This window comes from Chrysoperla carnea, chromosome 4, assembly GCF_905475395.1.
Source record: "Chrysoperla carnea chromosome 4, inChrCarn1.1, whole genome shotgun sequence".
Taxonomy (NCBI): Eukaryota; Metazoa; Arthropoda; class Insecta; order Neuroptera; family Chrysopidae; genus Chrysoperla; species Chrysoperla carnea.
In genome coordinates, this window is record NC_058340.1 from 15591140 (window position 1) to 15611248 (window position 20109).

At 27.1% G+C, this 20109-nt stretch overlaps 1 protein-coding gene across 2 annotated transcripts in view; it reads right to left on the reverse strand.

The window, feature by feature from the left end:
* The window catches only part of LOC123297494 (multidrug resistance protein homolog 49), a 35088-nt gene that overhangs the window by 6359 nt on the left and 8620 nt on the right, over positions 1 to 20109 (reverse strand). For both annotated transcript variants that reach the window (XM_044879167.1, XM_044879168.1), the window contains exons 2-7: positions 11392 to 11439; positions 6171 to 6309; positions 1381 to 1450; positions 1131 to 1309; positions 305 to 553; positions 67 to 238 (exon numbers count right to left, since the gene is read on the reverse strand). In XM_044879167.1, coding sequence (XP_044735102.1) covers positions 67 to 238; positions 305 to 553; positions 1131 to 1309; positions 1381 to 1450; positions 6171 to 6309; positions 11392 to 11404 — 822 coding nt within the window. In that variant the 5' untranslated portion in view covers positions 11405 to 11439. The remainder of the gene's footprint in view (positions 1 to 66; positions 239 to 304; positions 554 to 1130; positions 1310 to 1380; positions 1451 to 6170; positions 6310 to 11391; positions 11440 to 20109) is intronic.

Here is a 20109-nt window from a genome sequence, read left to right on the forward strand (position 1 = left end):
AAAACAAATATATTATTATTGCTTAAATTCAACTGAAACTGCCAGTTTTTTTAGTGAAAATCTAACCTTTGATACAAAACCACTTGAAAGAATCAGAAACGGAGCACTTGCACAAACAATTAAAGTTAATTCCCAACCGTAGATAAAAGCTAATACCAAACCGATCACAACCGAGCTCATTAAATTTACAAATAATGTTATTTTTTCGCCAATTCCAGCATTTAACTTTTCTAAGTCTCTATAACAATTAAGATAACAATTAATTTTAAATAAGAACATTTCATTGTAAAATTTCGTTACTCACTCAGTCATTCTTGATGCAAAATTCATGTTGGAGTATGTATCATACCAACTGATTTCTTGTGACAATGCTGATTCAAAGAATTTTCGACGTATTCGATCAATTTGTCGTAAAGCTGCATAATTCAACAAATACGCTGAGCACGCTGAACATGTGAATATGTATATTGATAAGATCATACCAGCATAACCAAATGCAAATGAATCTTCTAATATTGCATCAGAAACATCACGCGGATCTGATGTATTAACTCTAAAAGTAAGAAATAAAAAATCTTAATACACAGTTTCATACCTTTTTTCGCAAGTGATTACTAATTGGCTAATTGACTGAAACTTCATATGTGGTTTCGTTAAGATAAACCTAAAACATTATTTTTTTGTGAAAGTTATGAAAAATGGGACATTAACTTTTTTGTTATGTCTACACCTTTCAACAATATATTGGCAAAATGCAACATGTTAAATACAATATTTTTCGCTAACAAGCAAAAAGTTGATTAAGACTCGCCAATATCGAATAGCCTTTCAGTAAGGAAATTTGTTTCATGATTCTTGTATCACCGAGTAGTCTTGGAAAAATCTATGAAAACATATTAACCATCTACCATTATTCTATAAAACCGATGTTAAATATGCCTACTTTTGAAGTCAGTTTTTTATTTAAATATTCGGGCAACCTTCCCTAAAATTTTCAGAATTAATTTAGACTTAGTCCAACTTCATATAAAAATTAGGCTTTTATCCAAAATTCCCTGGCGCTCGTACATTCGCTCGTAGAAATAATTCTAACTAAATTTATGAGTACCAAGTATAAGATTTTTACTTACTCTTTTCGACCACCGCCAAAATGATTTAGAACATATACTCTAGATGAGTTTCGATCAATTAATAACGATGTAAATTCACCATAAATAACATTTATAAATGGAAAACTAAAACCCATTAATATAGCTAATATTACGCCAAAAAATATCACAATTAATTCAAATGTAGTTGCAAATTTAAACTGTTAACGAAAAAATCAAATTTTAGTAAAAAAAAAAGATTCATAATATTATATGTTTATAATTTACTTACTAATTTATAAAAAGGCACTGCTTCTGTTTCCACGGGATTATCATTCTTTTCCGAGGATTGAAATGTAATCCTAGAAGAAATATCGTAAAGATTTTTTTTAGGTAAACGCATGCTTAATAATAATTTTTTTAAATTTAATTGAGTAGAAAATTGTTACAAAAATTTTTTTTAACAGTATAGAAAAAAAAACTTTGGTGGAGCTCTGTGGTTTCTGAATTACTTGTTTCGAAAAAATATTTTAATTTGTTAAAAGTTAAAATTAATATAAAATCAACTTCATTTCAGTTTTCTGTGTTTTAAGATTAAATTGTAAACGATTTTTCCTGGCTTGTGGTTGGATACGAAAAATTGTTTATGACAAAATTGCATTATGATTGAATATACATAGATGATTCAAAAGTCTTTTAATATTTTAACGTTATATTTTCGTTACAAGAAAATTAAGTTTAATATATTGATAATTTTTGAAAATGGATGCCCTGTCTTATGGAATTTTAATGCAGCTTAACCATATACTTTCTTCTTTTCTGAGGGGGTTCGTAAAGTTAAAAAATTTGGAACAAATCGAATGCAAAAGTCAATTAGTATCTTATTTTACTTTATTCAGGTAGATGATGTTGATCATATTTTGAAATATCTGTGCAGTTGAATGGAAGAAATAAAATATATATTCATTCTGTGGATATGTGGAATTTGTGAACTCTGGAAGAATATTTTGTAAACAACTAATGGTTTTCTCCGAAATAAACGATTAATAGGTGCTTACCTAAAGGGAATATAAGTTTTTTTTTTTTTTTTTTAATAATTTTTCCTTTTAGGTGTAAAATTTTGTAATGCATTAGTACCTATCCATGATTAATTTGTGACTAATTGATTTATCAATATTTCATAAAAATATGATTTTACTTATGGTTAAAACAAAGTACAAGGTGCGTAATTTTAATTGATACATCTATAAATCTATTTAATTGGAAGAGTGGCATCTTATTATGAATCCTAATTAAGTTTTTTTTCCTACTAAAAAAGTATCATTTATTATTTGAAACATTTTTTCAAAATCGAATACGTTCACTCTTTCACCATAGGAAGTAGTAGTTATAGCTAAATCAGTCATAGCTCAATTTAAGCGAAAGAATTACTTCAGTTTAACAAAAGTGATCAAGAAATATGAAGTTTATCCATCCATGTTAATGAAAATGAATGTCAATTTTAATCGAAAGTGTTTGATATTCGAAGAAGAGGGACAATTCTAGTAAAATGATCGACAACTTTCTAAGAAACTTAATTCTAAAGTGTTCTTCTATCTCGTATCGGTTAGAAAGGTGGCTTGATTCAATGACCCCCAAAGACTCAGGTCCAATTGGGTCCAATTGGGTTGCCTCGTGACCACGCCCTTGGATAAATAACTATTAGCTGAATTATTTAAATTATTTGAATTAAATTTTAACTATTAGGATTTAATTATTTCACTATTTAAAAATGCAACTACCTATCCTATTGTGGTTAGATTCAAGGTAATTATTTATGTTTTAATTATTTAATTTACGGGTATAAGTATTAATTAGAAGATCTATCGCAACTATTCGCAAATCAAATCAATTTTTACGATCAAAGTAATTGCATTAACTACCTATATTAAAAACGAGACAACTAATTGTTAGTTTTTCATTTTAAACTGGTGTAAGAAGTTTGTTGTAAGAATTAGTGTAAATATTAATTTTCAAAATAAGTTATAAAGGAAAACCGAGCTATTAAAATTTTGGATGGTTATTAAGGTGTAAAATTGATAGCTACTGTCTAAAAAACTAAAAATTTAGATAATTTTCATAAAATAAAAATTGCACTTGATGATTTTAACATGTTTTGCATCATTTTAGTATACTTTTATAATAAATAATACAAACTCAATTCAGTCAATCAAATCGATAACAAGTATAAACAAAAACAACTTATTGTATTTTTTAAATGCAAGGTGCTCAAAAATTAGGGACCCATATTAAGATGGAATTACTTTCTGCAATTATTTAATTATTATATTTTGTCTTCTGGTTAATAAATTTTTAGCTGGAGGATTTTTTAAAGTATCTAGGTACTTAGTTTTTTTGTATGTTTTTATGTATGTGTCATTATTTATTTCCACATACCATCTAAACGAATCGATGGATTTAATTTATTGAGATATAGACAAACTCGCAGAACCCTATTTTATCATATCCTAGGAAATTCCGCAAAATAAATTTTAAGAATTTTTATTTCAAATATTAAATTTAACTTATTATAAAGAGTTATTCGAATTTAAAATAGATCCTTGACTTTGGGACAGCCTGTGATTATTTATAGAACAATTAAATTACCTTTAATTGAATTGATATTTATTTGATTTATTAATTAAAAAGATTAATAACCTTTATCATGTTTATAAAGACTAGTCTGTGTTGATTATTATATAGAGCAGGGGTACTAGTGGGGAGTTGAGATTTAATCGGATGAGTGTATGTTAATTGAAAGTTTATGTATTATTGTTCCGTAAAAATTGATCATTTCTCCAGACAATAAAAGAAACCGTCATTGATTTTGCATACCTACTCAAGTCTTGACAGTGATCATTCTAATTATGGTAAGATAACATTATAATGCATTTTGAATTTTTAGTAGCATGTAATATGTATCAGACTTACGATAAAAACAGTCATTCCATTGACACTGAGACACCTATCTTGCATGAAATATTGTTTTGGAAAAAGGAAAAGTGGGATGATAATTTTTGATCGCCATTTTTTATTAAATATGATTATTATTTTTGGAATTTGTTTTTAGTTCCTAGATACAGAGTTCTTTTGTTTAATAATTGTTTAAAAACACGGTGTTTTGCATAAGTCAACAGCCTACCCTTTTAACTAAACTAGCGGCCAGAATGATATTCAGCCGTATCGTCTAATACAACATTCAATGAACTGACTGGCTGATGCGCAAAACATTCCAAAAAAAGATGAAATAGAAATTTTCTTTGAATTAGAAAATGTTTATTTACGTAATTTAAAATATTGTTGTTTGGTAATCATGAGATCAAATAGCGTAAATCAATAACCAAGTACACATGTAATTAAATTAAATTATTTTTTAATTAAAATATTATTTGTTAACGCAAGTTAAACTTCCATGGCATTTGGATCCGCAAAAAACTTTTCAAAATATGCACGATTCTTTCAAAACGAATAAAAAAAGGAAAAATTTGCTTATTTATGTAGAATAAAATGGTACACAATTTTCAATAACTTAGAAGCTATGGCCGTTTAAACAATTAATTTGTTTATAACAAATTTCCCCCCATTCTGAGCGATGATTAAGCTGAAAATTCGGTTTCAGCGGGTTAAAATACGCCGAAATAAACTCCTTTTTCGGTAGGACCTCGAAATGTATACAAAAATACTCAACGCCCACACTATAAACAAATAAGTAATATGCCGGTTACTGGATAACGTGCGAGAGAGTGAGAGAATCCTTCTACTACCTGCTTAAGAGCATACCTTGTCTACTATGATAAAAAGCTCAAATAATAACGCATATTTGTCAAAATAATCACGTTTATTAATTTGTTTAATAAATTAGAGTAATTTTTAAATAAATAGTAAAAATAAATGGATTTGTTGTAATATGTACGTGCTTTTTTTCTCAATAAAATGTATATTATAGAGACATGCCGACTTTGACTTTGGACGACTAGTCGGATAGCCGTGTGTGAAGAGGCCGGCTAGTCCTAAACCGACCACAGTTTCTTATGTTATTTTAAAGTTAATTAATATATTTGAAGTAAAAACTTCTATGGGCGCAGAAGGTATAATACATTTGTAAAATATTTATAAATATCTAACCCGGCGAACTTCGGCGAATTATTATTTACCTACAAAACAAATATTTAATTTCTTATTTAAAAAAAATTGCTACCCAAATATATTTCAAATCGAGATAAGTTGCTAAAATGTTAAAAATATATTCAACATTAAAACAGAACACTTAAAAATATGAAAAGTTCTTTAAAAATACTTAGTATACTATAAACTTTAAGCGAATTTATTTGATTTTCGACTTTTCATAATATTTATAAAGATACTTTACTATTGCTCTATGAAATTAAATAAAAGCTCAGAAACCAAATAAGATTTCATTAATTTGAGGTAACATTAATTTCTCTGTGCCCTAAAAAGGTGTCTTGTATTTATATTGAAAATACTCTATTTATTCTTCCAAATCAATTTCACCCCTTCAAAGTAATCCCCTTCCGATGCAATGCACTTATGCCAACGGATTTTCCAACCTACGAAACACTGGTTATAGTCACTTTCCGGGATTGCCTTCAGTTGCCTTCAGTTCGCTGCGGCTTGAATCTCCTCTATCGTATCAAAGCGGTGTCCCCGGAGCGGTCTTTTGAGCTTGCTGAGCAGCCAGAAGTCGCACGGCGCCAGATCAGGTGAATACGGTGGTTGCGGAACCATATGGGTTGAGTTTTTGACGAAATGATCACGAATTATGAGTGCAGTATGGGATAGTGTATTATCGTAGTGTAAAAACCATGAATTGCGTTACGAAAATGACGCATAACGTTCAAATAATATTCCTTGTTGACTGTTTGGCCGAGCGGAAGAAATTCGTAATGCACAACAAACGCGCGCAGTTTAAATTCAAATGTCACTTTATTTTTTGGTCACAGTATTATAATTAAAGTATTCTTACTCCCGTAAACTTAAATACCTATGTTTATGGTTTATCAAATTAAAATAATCAAAACTTACCATCTCCAAATACTTTTTTTCTCGAAAGATTTTGGCTCCTCTTCAGGTGATGATACCACATATTTTTTAATATTATTTAACTCTCCAATATGTTTATTCTTTTCGTTTTTCGCATCCGCATTCGTCATTCTTATATATTCTATAAACAAACAACAATTCACGAAAAAACTAAATTTTTAAAAATTATAAGATTAAATCTATTAATATCAATCAATTAATCTTATATTAACACCGTCTTTCTTTTCAAGTTATACTTGTAACAAACGGTGTTACACGACCCGATGTCGCGCGTTTAATTGTTTTACAAAACTTTTTAGTTCATTTCATATGTAAGTAATATTTATATAATTTTCTATTCAATATAATTTAATTTGCATTGGATTTAATTTATTACGCGGAGATTACTTTACAAAATGTGATAAAAAAGTATATTATTATGATGATAAAAAATACTACAGCAAAATTTAAATAATTATCATTTTTTATGAATCAATATTGTGTAATTGATAAAGATTAAGTGTAAAAAGGAATTTAAGTGCGCTAACGAATCGTAGAAATTGTTTAAGTTTTCCTATTTACCGAGTGTATTCACATGCTAATGCGAATATTAAATTGTTTTTTTTTTTTAATCACGTGGATATAATATGATAAGTAATATATATTTTTTTTTAAATTATAAAAATTTACTACTCTTAAAATAATATAATGATTTTTAGACAAAGCCATGGGTCTACCATTATTATCTCAAACTTGATTTTTAAAAACTATTACTGGCAAGACAATACAAATTTTATTAAGATAAATTTTCTTTATCCATCGACTTTCTTATTTAACGACGATAGCTCGAACAGAAGAAATGCTCCGAAAAATCAACGCTATTTTACAGATTATTGGTATACTTTTATGACAGGGAGCGCTTGTTCCGCCTCTGAATAGCTTATTTATTAAAAATTAACGAAAAACGTCAAGATATCTATAAGTACACAGTGTTTGTGAGTAAAAATATCAGAGCACGTAAAGAGTCTATAGTAAAAACAAGTGAAAACGAACAATTGACTGAGTTAATTGTTGAAATAACATGCATCATAGATAGTGTTGATTACTCTATCACATTACACATACATACATGTCACACATACATAACTGATATTTCCATATAATACATACCATACAATTTACGCCTAATTTGCGCCCTCACGGGTAAACAGGGATGTTTACGAAAAAAAGTTTTAAACAAGAGTTGTTTATTTGTTGATAAGGAACATTTTTTACATTTAAACTTTTGTTCTATCTCTTATTGTTTACAAGATGGGTCTTACGGACCCAAGACCTAATAGACCTATGTTGCTCATTTACGAACTCGACCTCACTTTTTACGTCCTGAGTGCGCTGTAAAAATTTCAGCTTGATATCTTTTTTCGTTTTTGAGTTATCGTGTCCACAGACGGACGGACGGACGGACAACCGGAAAGGGACTAATTAGGTGATTTTACATTTATACCAAAATTTTGTGCGTAGCATCAATATTTTTAAGCGTTACAAACTTGGGACTAAACTTATTGTAAGTATATCTTGCATATTACATATATGCTTGGTATAATAATATCAGGTCTTTGTGTAAATAATAAAACTTGCTCTAATCGTTTTGGCGAAGCCCTGAATTGTTATGTTTATATTTGTTTTACGTTAAAATTTAAAAAATAAAAGACAGTATTTTACTTACAAAATAAGTCTATCGTACATAAATTTTTAAAGCTTGAGATAAGAGATATTTAACAAATCATGCTTTCAACGTGTATCTAAAATTGTGTGCTAGTATTCCAAACTATCATAGAGATAATATTATTGGAAATCCGGTGTCTGATGTCAAAATATTAAAACTACAGGCATAAAATAGTGAAGTTTTTTAAATATAGAAATTTCCTATTATATTTAAGGAAAATAAACCTTTTTTAAAGACAGGCACACAAATAGCCTAGTTTTATGTAACGCAAAATATGAAATTATTTTTTTTGTAGATATTAGAAATTAGTAGTTTATTAATTCTTTTCACACCGTAATCGAATGAAAAAGATTTCAACGGGTTTTTTATCGTGCGATAATATAAAATACTATATTATTTACGTGCTGAAGGTAAGGTTAGTACTACTTATAAGATATTTGTAAATATATTATATTGTCATGTTATAATGCGTTAATTTATGAGAAATAAAATCTTGACTTTTAATAACTTTTAATGAGTGAACTTTTGCTATAAGACAAATTATTACGAAATTCGCCAATAATTTACCAAGAATTGGTTTATTTACTTACAAATAAATAAAAAAAATTGCTTCTTTCGTTATTCGCCCATCACAGTTAATAGTTATTCGCCCAGTACAGTCAAAGATGTGTTTCTTAGGCGTCAAATATCATTCGTAAACCATGAGTTAATTGCGCAAATGTTTCTATTTGTTAATAAACAATAAATTGTTAATCAAATAACACGATCAATGTTAAAATTGACATAAAAAATTAATAAATAGGCAACTTGTATTACGTATATGTTATGTTTGTATAAAATTGAATTTTTCATGGCTGACTCCTTGTAAAATGATCGAAAAGCTTTTATACGTTTATTTACGTACTACAAGTTGCCTACTTATTAACTTTTTTCCGTTTCAATTAATTAAAAATTTATTGTTGATTTACAAATAGATTATTAACGAATGATATTTGACACCTTAGAAACACATTCTACCAGGTTTTGCAAAAAGTGAGCGGTTTTTTTTTAAATGTCCTTATTAGCCGATTTTCGTTACATTTTTTACTGTACTATAAATCTGTATATCTAATGTATATGTAACTTTTCACAAAAAAATTTATAAGTTTTATAATTCAACTTTTGAGTATATAATGAAAAGAAAAAAAAATGTTCCGCATGGTACCAAAATTGATTTGATTGATTTGATGAAAAAAGATAAACAGATTTTTCATTATCCTAGATAGATTTAGGATTTTTATGCGCTATAAAAATTCAAGTATATAATTAAAACGAGGATATCAGAAAATTTTGCAATTAATACGTTTATGTATATAAATGATGGAAATGTCCAGAATACTTGTCTCAGATACAGGAGAATATAAAAAATGTCAAAAATGAGAATGATTTTTCCGATTTATCTTACTTGCCTAAAAAATAAACTACCTATATAACAAATGTTTCCCATTTTACAAAAATTGGAAAAATTCGCCGTATTTTTTATAAAATCCATTCATATTGCGTCTAACGACTTTATTTAAGAGGCCAATTCGTCATCAAAAAATCGATTTTCGGAAAAAAATACAAATAAACTTCATTTTGAATTACGTTCCTGCGAATGATATTTGGTGTAAAAAGTTTTGCGTTTCCAAACACTTACAAAAAAATTATAAGGAGAAAAAATGCATATCGATCAAAAGTTAATTGGTATACCCTATTAGAAACATTTCTTTCCAAAGCATACCAATTCTTTCTTTAATTATAAAATGATAATTAAATTATTATTATTATTATTTGATAAAAATATATGCAGTCATCATATTCTCATTAAAGTAAAAGTGATGAGTAATGATAAATTAAATTCATCAGAAATTCCGTTATTCGACACAATTAATTGAATTTATCGAACTACCTGAAAGAAAAACCGGTTCAGTTCTTCAGTTTTTCGAGCAGAAAGTTACAAGTTTCTTTCTTTTTCGGTTTCGTAGAAAAGATAACGGAAGAATTCCGTAGATGATGCTTATGGAAAATATCTCTCTATTAATTTTTTTAATGTCGGATAACGATAGATACTACGTAAAAAGTAGAACAAAAATGTTAATGGATAAAAGTTCTTAGTTTCTGAGATTTTTTGACTTAGAACTGAGAAAGTCTTCTAAACAACATTATCAACTTTCAAAACAAAGACTAACGTATCCTCACCCTTCACTTTCCTTACCCTGACTTAACTCCCTTTTTGTTTACAATTAATAGGTTTTAAATTTTAATTTTTTAGTGCGGAACTTTATTTATTTTGAAAATAAAATATAATTCATGTTAATAGCATTCTATCGATGAAATAATTTTTAAAATCAGTTAAGTAGTGGGCTCAAAAATGACGGACTTTTATACGAATTTCATCCTTTATTTCACTTCTTTAGAGGAATAATTTTATAAAAATTCTTTCCAATATAAAATCAACATCCTCTCAAAATTTCAAACTTCTGTTATTAGTGGCTTCGGCTCCCCGCTGATTTGGCTTAAAAATTTCAAATTTTATCTGTTTTTTGTTTGTTTTTTCTTCTGTTTGATAGTGTGATAAGGCGTTGGATATAATTAAGTCCCCTGAGCTTTCATTAGATATTAATTCAATTTCTGGTATAAGGTATATATTATTTGCTTTAATATTTTACGGCTTAAATTATTAAATTATTTCAAGAAACAAATGTTAAATTTATTTTAAAAGACTAACATTTAAAAAAAAAAAAAACCAAATTTAATTTTAATGTTTGTAAATAATTTTGATAAACAAACCATAAATAGATAATTTCATGAATACGTCATATAATCTCTATAAGTTATATTTTACAAAAATATTTTCACCAAGGACAGTATTATTCTCGAATATGACAATAAAATATTAAACGTAACAATTTTTATTGCTACACGCGATTCAAATGGATTTGTAAAATGAGTATGCAATTTTTGCTTGTTCAACAAATTGTAGCTTAATAAATTGTTCCTTGCGATTCGTATTCAAATCCTGAATGTCTTTACGGCGATATCTCTTTAAACTATATCAGGAACTGGTGCAACGGTGCAGACTTTCGCTTTTAAATTTTTTCCTATAGTAAAAGGTAACATGATGACATTGTGCAGAATAGTTTAGAATAAACCGAATGGATAATTTTTTACGTTTTACTTTATTATTACATAAATTTTTTTGTATAATAAAAATAGAATAAGGATTTATTTAAAAGACTAAATTTTTTCATTTATAATGCGTAAGTCATAAAGTTCAATTTCACATAACAATATTAATAATAATAATAATAAAATATACTATTTAATATCATCAGTCTATGAAATTATAAAAGATTAGCTTGATACTCGCCCGCTTTACTGGTTGAATTGAAATGATTGCGAAAAATCCATGCAAATTAAATTAATATTAATAAATATGCTTAAAATATTTTTAAAAAGTTTTAGAAGGGTACTTACCAGAACTCTCCATCTTGGAAGTTTTTTTTGGAAGTAGTTCGACCAAACCTTTGGAAAAAAGAAAGAATCTTATTAATATCTAACATAAATAAAATGAGCTTTTTTTTGTAGATTAATAAAATATCCCAATTAATTCAATATGCTTATAATTTTTAAGTGTTTCTAATGTAAATTTTAGACTTGTTTTTATTAAACTTTGATACCCTAAATGGAATTTTAATATTATTTTACAGAAAAAATCAAATAACAAACCTTCGTTTTGTTATAAACGACAAAAAACAAATTTTCTAAACTTTATCCAAATACGTAACGTCTAGTTCTTTGTAAATGAACTTTTGGGCAAGTACCTATGACTATATTTTAGCCTTGTAAATTTTTGTAGTTTTCCAAAATGAAGAATCATAATGTAACTATTACTGTAACTATTGTTTACAGTAAAACGTAAATTTTAAAAAATTTTGGAATACCGGTTTAAAATTGGAATTATCATTAAATATCAGATATTCAAATGTAAAAACCTAAAGGAAAAAGTTTTAAGGAATGATATCTGCAGGCTTTTCTAGATTGGGGCAAACACTGGATTCTAGATGGGACAAGCTCGAGTATGAATCTATGAAATGAATTGACTGCCAATAATAATTGTACAACTAGTAAACTCATTTGCTGCGATCCAACATGACCCTTTGATATTCAAGTTTATCTTTTGATGGCCGAGCTTTTATATTTCCGGACAAAGCAGCAAGGGGTGGCAGAAAAATTTTGAGAAATAGATTCCAAAACTAGAAAGTACAACTTTTCAAATTATACTATTGTGGTTCGAAATTTGACAATTTTTCACCGAGATACAGCTGTTTGAAATTATGGAAAAATTTTGGGTTAACAAAATTTTCCATTAATCATTTGGTTTTGTATATTATAAAAATGTAGTTCAAGTATTATTTTAACCACAAAATACCACAAAAACTCAACCGGGTCTATAATTTTGTATGGACAAAGAACTTTTTTTATCTAATAAGTTTTCAAATATAGGCAATTTTTTTACACAAATATATTTAATATAGTATAGAAATGTCTAAAAATGATTAATGTTGAATACACATCAATACACAATATATAAACATCAAATACTAAATACAATATTTAGTAACTACCACTAACATTTGGAGTAACTGCTTTAGGATTTTTGGACTATATACCCAAAACTAGTAAAATAGAATATTATCAATGTTATTTAGTTATCATTTTTCTTTTACAACATTTACCTTTATCACTGCCAAGGCTAAGGTCTTCATTATTCTAAAATTAGTCTCAAGTCATTAATAATGTATTAAAACATTTAGGTATAGGAATGTTTTAATAACCTTACAAAAAATTATTTAAATGTTTTTATATAAATCCTTAACAGTGGCGGCTCTGTAGGAAAAAGTAGTTAAATTATTACCACTATCTTGCAAGTGGACATCATAATCGGATATTAAGCAAAAGAAGTTGATATCTGATTAAATCTGTTTACATATTTTAAGGTTTTTGTACCAAGGACCAAGCAATATATTTCAAAATTGTAAATCTATCCCTTTCTGCTTGACAAATTTTCTACACAATAAAAATGCTACAAAAACTAAATTTATATCTATTATATAAAAAAAACATTCTTTTGGAAATAAAATTGTTTAATTTGAAGGCCGCCACTTGAAGAATTTAATAATAAATATTTTAATTACTTTTATAATTATAATTATGACAGACAAATTCTAATTTTGATTTTCAAAATATGAAGTACTTATACTATCATGTAAGTATGTACTAGTTTAATGGGACAAATATTTTTACGCATTTTTTTTTAATCATTATCAAAATATTTTTAATCAATAGAATTAATTGTAAGTACTTAGTATTAATGATCCACAGATTTTAATATTAAACATAAGTCATACCGCGTATGTTAGTTTAGGCGCTTTTCAATCCGAGTATATACAATTTTTTTAAGCTGACTACAAAAATTTTGTTGCTTTACACTTGGCTAAGTACCTATCAGGATACTGGATCCCGTTATCCCACACAGTCTCTACTACATCAGTAAAAATTACATTTGAGGAAGTAATGCATATTTGGAATAGCCGATATTTTTAATTACTAGAAAAGAAAAAGAGTTAGCCCAATAAAAAATTATTTGTAAAATTATTTAGCTTTAATAATACAAACAATAAAAAACAGCTAAAACTAGGAACCTTCTCAAAAATACCATCAAACAAAAAATCTTCAAAAGCTAAATTTTACTTAGAGTGCAGGTAATTTGGAATAAAATATATTCCAAATTATATTTGCCTTTTTTCTTTGATAATTGCTTGCATTTTTAATTATTAAATTAATATAAATTTTTTATGACTGTAATGGCCATCGAGAATCAAGCGAGAATCAAGAGAGAATCAAGGTTTTGATTCTGTTCATTTTACAAATTCTACGAAGTGTTGATAGGGACAAATATTCCTGTGTGACTCATACAGATCACAATGATTATTAAGGACCCCCTCTAGGTTGACGTCATTGCAAAATAATTTATTCCAAAATATGTCCACTTTCGGTATTCCAAATTAACAACATGCCACCCTAATCTAAAACTCCATGTTAGATTTCTATTAATTACAGGGGAGATTTCTCATATGAAAATTTGTTCCTTTGTGGCTCACAGCAGAAAAGTCAAGATGGCGCCGCGTTTGCAGTACTCATTGACTTAGTACCTACGTCATGTGACGTTATGTTTACGGTCCCAAAACACAAATAGCATTTACATTAATTGAGCAGTATTCCAAATTAGCCTTTCCTCTTATGTTTTCTCTCCTAAACCTGCAGAAAATTTTGCTTAGCCTATTTTAAACCCTAAGAAAATTACCATTTAAAGCCCTCCTAACAGCCTTTTAAAATCAAATTATCGTAGTCTGTAGTCATATTCAATTTGTATATGACCAAAATTTAAAATTTGATTTATCGAAATTATGCTCCTTGCAATGGTTTTTATCGTTTTCCTTCCTTAGCTTTTACTTTTACATGTACCAATTAATATAAAGCGATACAATCTAATCAGAATATATAAAGGATTTAATTCTATCGACCCTTTTTGGATACTAAACACCGACTAGACTATACTATACACTATAAACAAAATAAATTATTCATTTTTTATTTACAGCTAGTATTAACAAAATGTGTTCAATTAGATCTGAATATGACAATTATAGGTATATGCTTCGTTTCAATCCGTTTTTCGTCGGACAGGTGAATGATATTACACAATATTATTTATTATTTCACAATGATTAACTAAATTAAATAAAGTTATGCAATAAGATTATTTAGATGACATGATGAGAAGTACATCATCTACGTACAAATAAATAAATGTATAGGTACCGTATTTTGGACTCTAGATACTCAAAAATTATGAAAAATATTGAACTGTTCGTTTATCTGCAAGGTCGCCGAACCAAAGAAAAAAAATATTGTCATGTATCCTAGCTTCTCTGTGATAAAATTATCGCGATAAATTATCGGGCCTTAATAAACATTAGGCTTTAAAAAATCATATTAACTATTTAATTATTAAATATTTATAAAATTAATTTATTTATTTAAAATATTTAAAAAATGGAAATATTCTATTCGATGAGATAACACGTTTTTCAATACATGTCTTTACCGTCTGTCCGACTTCTGATAAATAAGCTTTTTTAATAAATACATTTTTCTGAACAGATCGGTCCCTCGCCAGAACAAATCTATTTAGAAGTTATTGTTATTAAACACGTTAAACAACACGCAAAAAATTTTTATATGTACTTATAAAGTTTAACTATTTACCATTTCAAAAACAACACTTAGAATAAAAATAGCTTTTTCAGAATCGTAAGAACGTTTCTGTAAAATCACATTTCAAGGAAAACGCTTAAAAGTTTCTTTTTTGTGTGTATATTATTAATCGATTTCGTTAAAATCGCAACGATTGAAACATTCTAAGTCATATAATCACTCATCACATGTAATGATAATCATTTTTATTAATTATTTACGGTGGAAAAAACATTTATCGTGGGAAATCTGTAAGAAAACTTTTCATATAAGAGATTAATAGAACATTTTATAATAATTTATAATAAATAGGGTCTATGAATAGTTAAAAGTACTCTGTATCAGTATGGCTTAGTCTGTGTATCGGTTTGGAAGGAATCTTACTCAAATCCCGGTTAAGTATAAATATTAATTTTTTCCAATGAATTTATTAAAATGATTTATGCAAATCAATTAAATTACTTTGAATACGCATTTATTATTGGGACAACTTAAATTTATTTATTCATTAAGATAATCTAATTTTACCACCGATATTGACTGTTTAAATTGTACCTAGCTAATACCAATCCAAGTGGCAGAGTGTATAGCCAGTACGACTCATATAACAAAGGACTTGGGTTCGAAACCCGGCAAGGGAAAATTTTACTTTTTTCTCTATACGTATCATATGATAATTTATTCTAAATAATATAATTAATTTGAGTTTGTGTTCCCACGGGTTTTAGTCACTCATAGTTTTTCATTAGGTTAGTATAGATTTGCCACCGATAATGTCCGTTGATATTGTGTTATCATATAAAAAGGTGTCGTAGTTCGGTGTTAAGCGAGTGCGACTCGTAGGTAGAAGGTCTATGGTTCGAAGCTCGGACAATTAAAATTTTTAATTTTTTCTCTGCACTTCATGTTATGATTTATTCAAATTAATTTCATTAATTGGAATAAATTCATTAATTTGAAAAACGCGCGTTTGCGTGGGTGTGACAGTTCAAAATTGTTAAATGTAAATGTTAAAGTACAATGCAACTTTAATTTTATGTCATGATAAATATCCTAATCAAATCAAACATAATGCACTCATATTGGGTTGACTACTAAATCAGAAGTATTTTTTTTAAACTAATATTACAATTATTTCATACAGAAAAACTAAAAGTAGCTATAAAATTAAATTCTTTAAAGAATCAAACAAGTATTTAATACCTTTAATTTTCAGAAAAATATCTTGTAAATAAAAAAAGTAAGCGCTACATTTATAATGTACCAAGGTAGGAAAAGGAATGTAGTTTCTACCGAGTGTTCACGACAACTCTCGATTTTTTTTCTATATTCCATAGACGGTCCCAATAAATCAAACCATATCATATTTCTTCGAATCACTCTATGCTTCGCTTTTATTTAAATACTTCGCTTTCAATCGAGTTTTGTTTTTAAAATTGTATATTGAATGTGTCGCTCTTTTATAATTAAGAACGCATTAAATCAATTTGCATATTATGTATAGATATAATATTAATTTTTATTTATTTTATTAGTATCAATATATATTTGATTTTTTTGCCAATCAAAATTAATAAATTTACAGTGGACAATGGACAACAATTGTAACAAATCATTCATAATATACTTTAATTGATCTTTGTTGGCCTGTTGTAAATTGAACTTAATTTTAAAGCGTATAAAAATATTGTATTTGTAAAATTATTATTATGAACGAAATAAAATGTTTATATAAATATTATGGATGACTTTTTATTTTTATGAATTTATGAATATAATAATGTTTTAAATGTTTCTTTAGACCTTGCAAATAATATTTAAATTTTAATATGTGTTAAATTTTATTAATTTATGTTTGATAATATGTGAGATGGTTTATTAAAATAACCAACAGTATCTTAATAGAATATTAATAATTTCCAAAATATTATTTATTATCTTTAACGGAAAGTTGATGTAAGACCCTCGAAAAATAAAAAATTTTATGATATCGATGTGTAATTTTTATGCTAAATTAAAATAAAATTTATAAAAAATAAATGCTTAAATAACATTACAAAAATATATGCCATTACACGTTTATTGCAATTATTTGTATCATTTATACAAGGTGATCATTTTAAAAGGATCCACCCTTAATAACTCGTGACCTGATGATTATCTTCCCTCCTAGCACGCCAAATTTGAAATTTCAAATGACACTTCCTACTTTGTGATATCTCATTTGAAATAGCATAAAATTCTCTCTTTAATCATGATAAAAAAAAAGAAATGGATCGATTGGATCTTAAGATAGACAACACAGAAGATGGAGGGTTTGAATTGAATCTTCTGGGTAGTCTATTTTAAGAATCAATCGATTGATTTCATTTTTTATCATGGTTAAAGAGATAATTTTATACCCTTTCAGTTGTTCAAGTTGTTGTGGTTAGGGACTAAGGGGTCAAACTTAAAATTCTCTAGGTAAAATTTCTGAGCTTCCCCCTCGACATCCAAATCTGCGTGTTTTCTCTCAAAACTTTTGAAATGATCACAACGTCATAAATGAGATACTAAATATTAATAAGGTATAATTTCTCGACTTCCTGCGTAAAATTTAGAATTTTGGAGCTCATTATAATTTAACTTTTCTGCGAGTTAAATATTGACAAAAAATAGAAATATTTACAAAATAATTTCACTGCGAATTAATGATGTTAACATATTTTCTATATATGTCAAATATTTATGATTGGAATATCTAAATTTAATATAAAAAATAATTATAATAAATTCGAAATATGAATCTTAAACAAAGTCGTTGAAAATAAACTAAAATTGATCAATGAATATAATAATTTAATGAATTAGAAAGTTGCTGATGGCTCCAAAGTTCATATCAACCAGGGTTTGTTAATAATTACAAATTAGTACTGTCGAGGGACTGAGGTTGCCTGCAGATGTCCTTGATGTGTAAAATGATCTTTAAAAAATATTTATTCGATTTTCAATAATTTGGTTATCACTTCTGAAAATTTTAATGATTGAAGTTCTTTATATTTTTATCTTGTCCATATTTCATTCATTTCAAATGAATTCTATGCATAAGTATAACAATAATGTATATAGAGTTGCCTATTGAATAAATAAATTTTTTGTTTTAACTAAACAATTTAGAAAATGCAAAAAATGTTATTTATTCATTATCCTGTCTTGTAGATGTTAAAAGTAACAGAATCTATGATTTGAGACATAATATATTCAATTCGTTAAAGAGAAAAAATTTTCTTTGATAATTTTATAAAGTTACAAAAAATGACGCAAAGTGAGTTTTTCCAAAGTGGCAGAACAATGTGGAAAACAATTCATTTAAAGCAGCTGCATCTCAGTCTAAAAACTACTTGAACATCAATATTTTAGAAATTATCATCACAAAACCATTATCTTGGAAACAATTTCCAATTTGGGTGATTTCATATGTATCTCACACTATACATTTGATCATGAATGCATTTTATTTTGGGCCGTATTATGAACACTAATTATGTTAAGGGTTTTAGTTTTATGGTTGATTCCGCATTTATCCCTCTGTAGTAAAAAATGTACTCATAAAATTTTTTATGATATATGATTGATTTAAAAAAATGCAAATGTGAATGACACTAAATGCAAAAGGAAGTTGCATTCGGGAGTGTTTTTACGTCAAATTTCTTCTTCTATTCAGAATATAAGATTTTAAATTATATTTGAGGCAAAATTACATAAATTAATTATTGGAAAATGATAAAATAAAGAACCTTAGTATTTTAGAGTCAAATTAATTAGAAAAATAAATCGTGACTGAAAATCGAGTCAGAACAAAACGTGACTGATATTACTGTCATATTGTATTGCAAAATAGTTTTATTTTCAAAGAAACCATAAAAAATACCAAATAAATGAATAAAAAACAAAAAGTCACTAATAAAATTTAAAATACTTGGAATTTTAACATTCTTGGAAACAAAATTACAAAAATAATGAAACAAAAATTACAAAACAATTAGGAAAAAAAATATTGAGGTACTTAAGATACTGGATGCTAAAAGTACTACATTGTTGGCATTGGCACCATACTAAAGTATTTTTACCATCAAAATAAGGAATATTTTTTTCACCCATTTAACAAAATTTTAGATAATATAATTATTATTATTTAAAACAAGTGAAAACAAACAATTGACTGAGGTAATTGTTGAAATACCATGTATAACCAGTATTGATTACTCTATCACATTAATCATACAAACATGTTACACATATAAAACTGATATTCCCATATAATACATATTATAAAATTTGCGCATAATTTGAGCTCTCACGGGTAAACAGTGATGTTTGCGAAAAAATGTTTTAAACAAAAATTTTATTGTTGTTAATGTTTATTTTTTTATAAGCAACATTTTTTATATTTAAACTTTTGTTCTATCTCGGTTTAAAAGTTTAAATGGTTTAAAAGGTGGGTCCCACGGACCCAAGACCCAATTGACCTATGTTACTCATTTACGAACTCGACCTAAATTTTTAAGCACGCTATAAAAATTTCAGCTTGATATCTCTTTTCGTTTTTGAGTTATTGTGATGACAGACAGACAGACGGCAGACAGACGGCAAACAGACAGACAGACAACCGGAAATAGGCTAATTAGATGATTTTATGAACACCCATACCAAAATTATGTTCATAGCATCAATATTTTTAAGCGTTACAAACTTGGGACTAAACTTAGTATACCTTGGTATATTTTATATACATGAAATAAAAAGGAACATTTATACAAATGAAATGCTATTAATTTTATTACGAAAAATCTTATACAATGATATTTAATCTATGTTTACTATTTAAAGTAATTG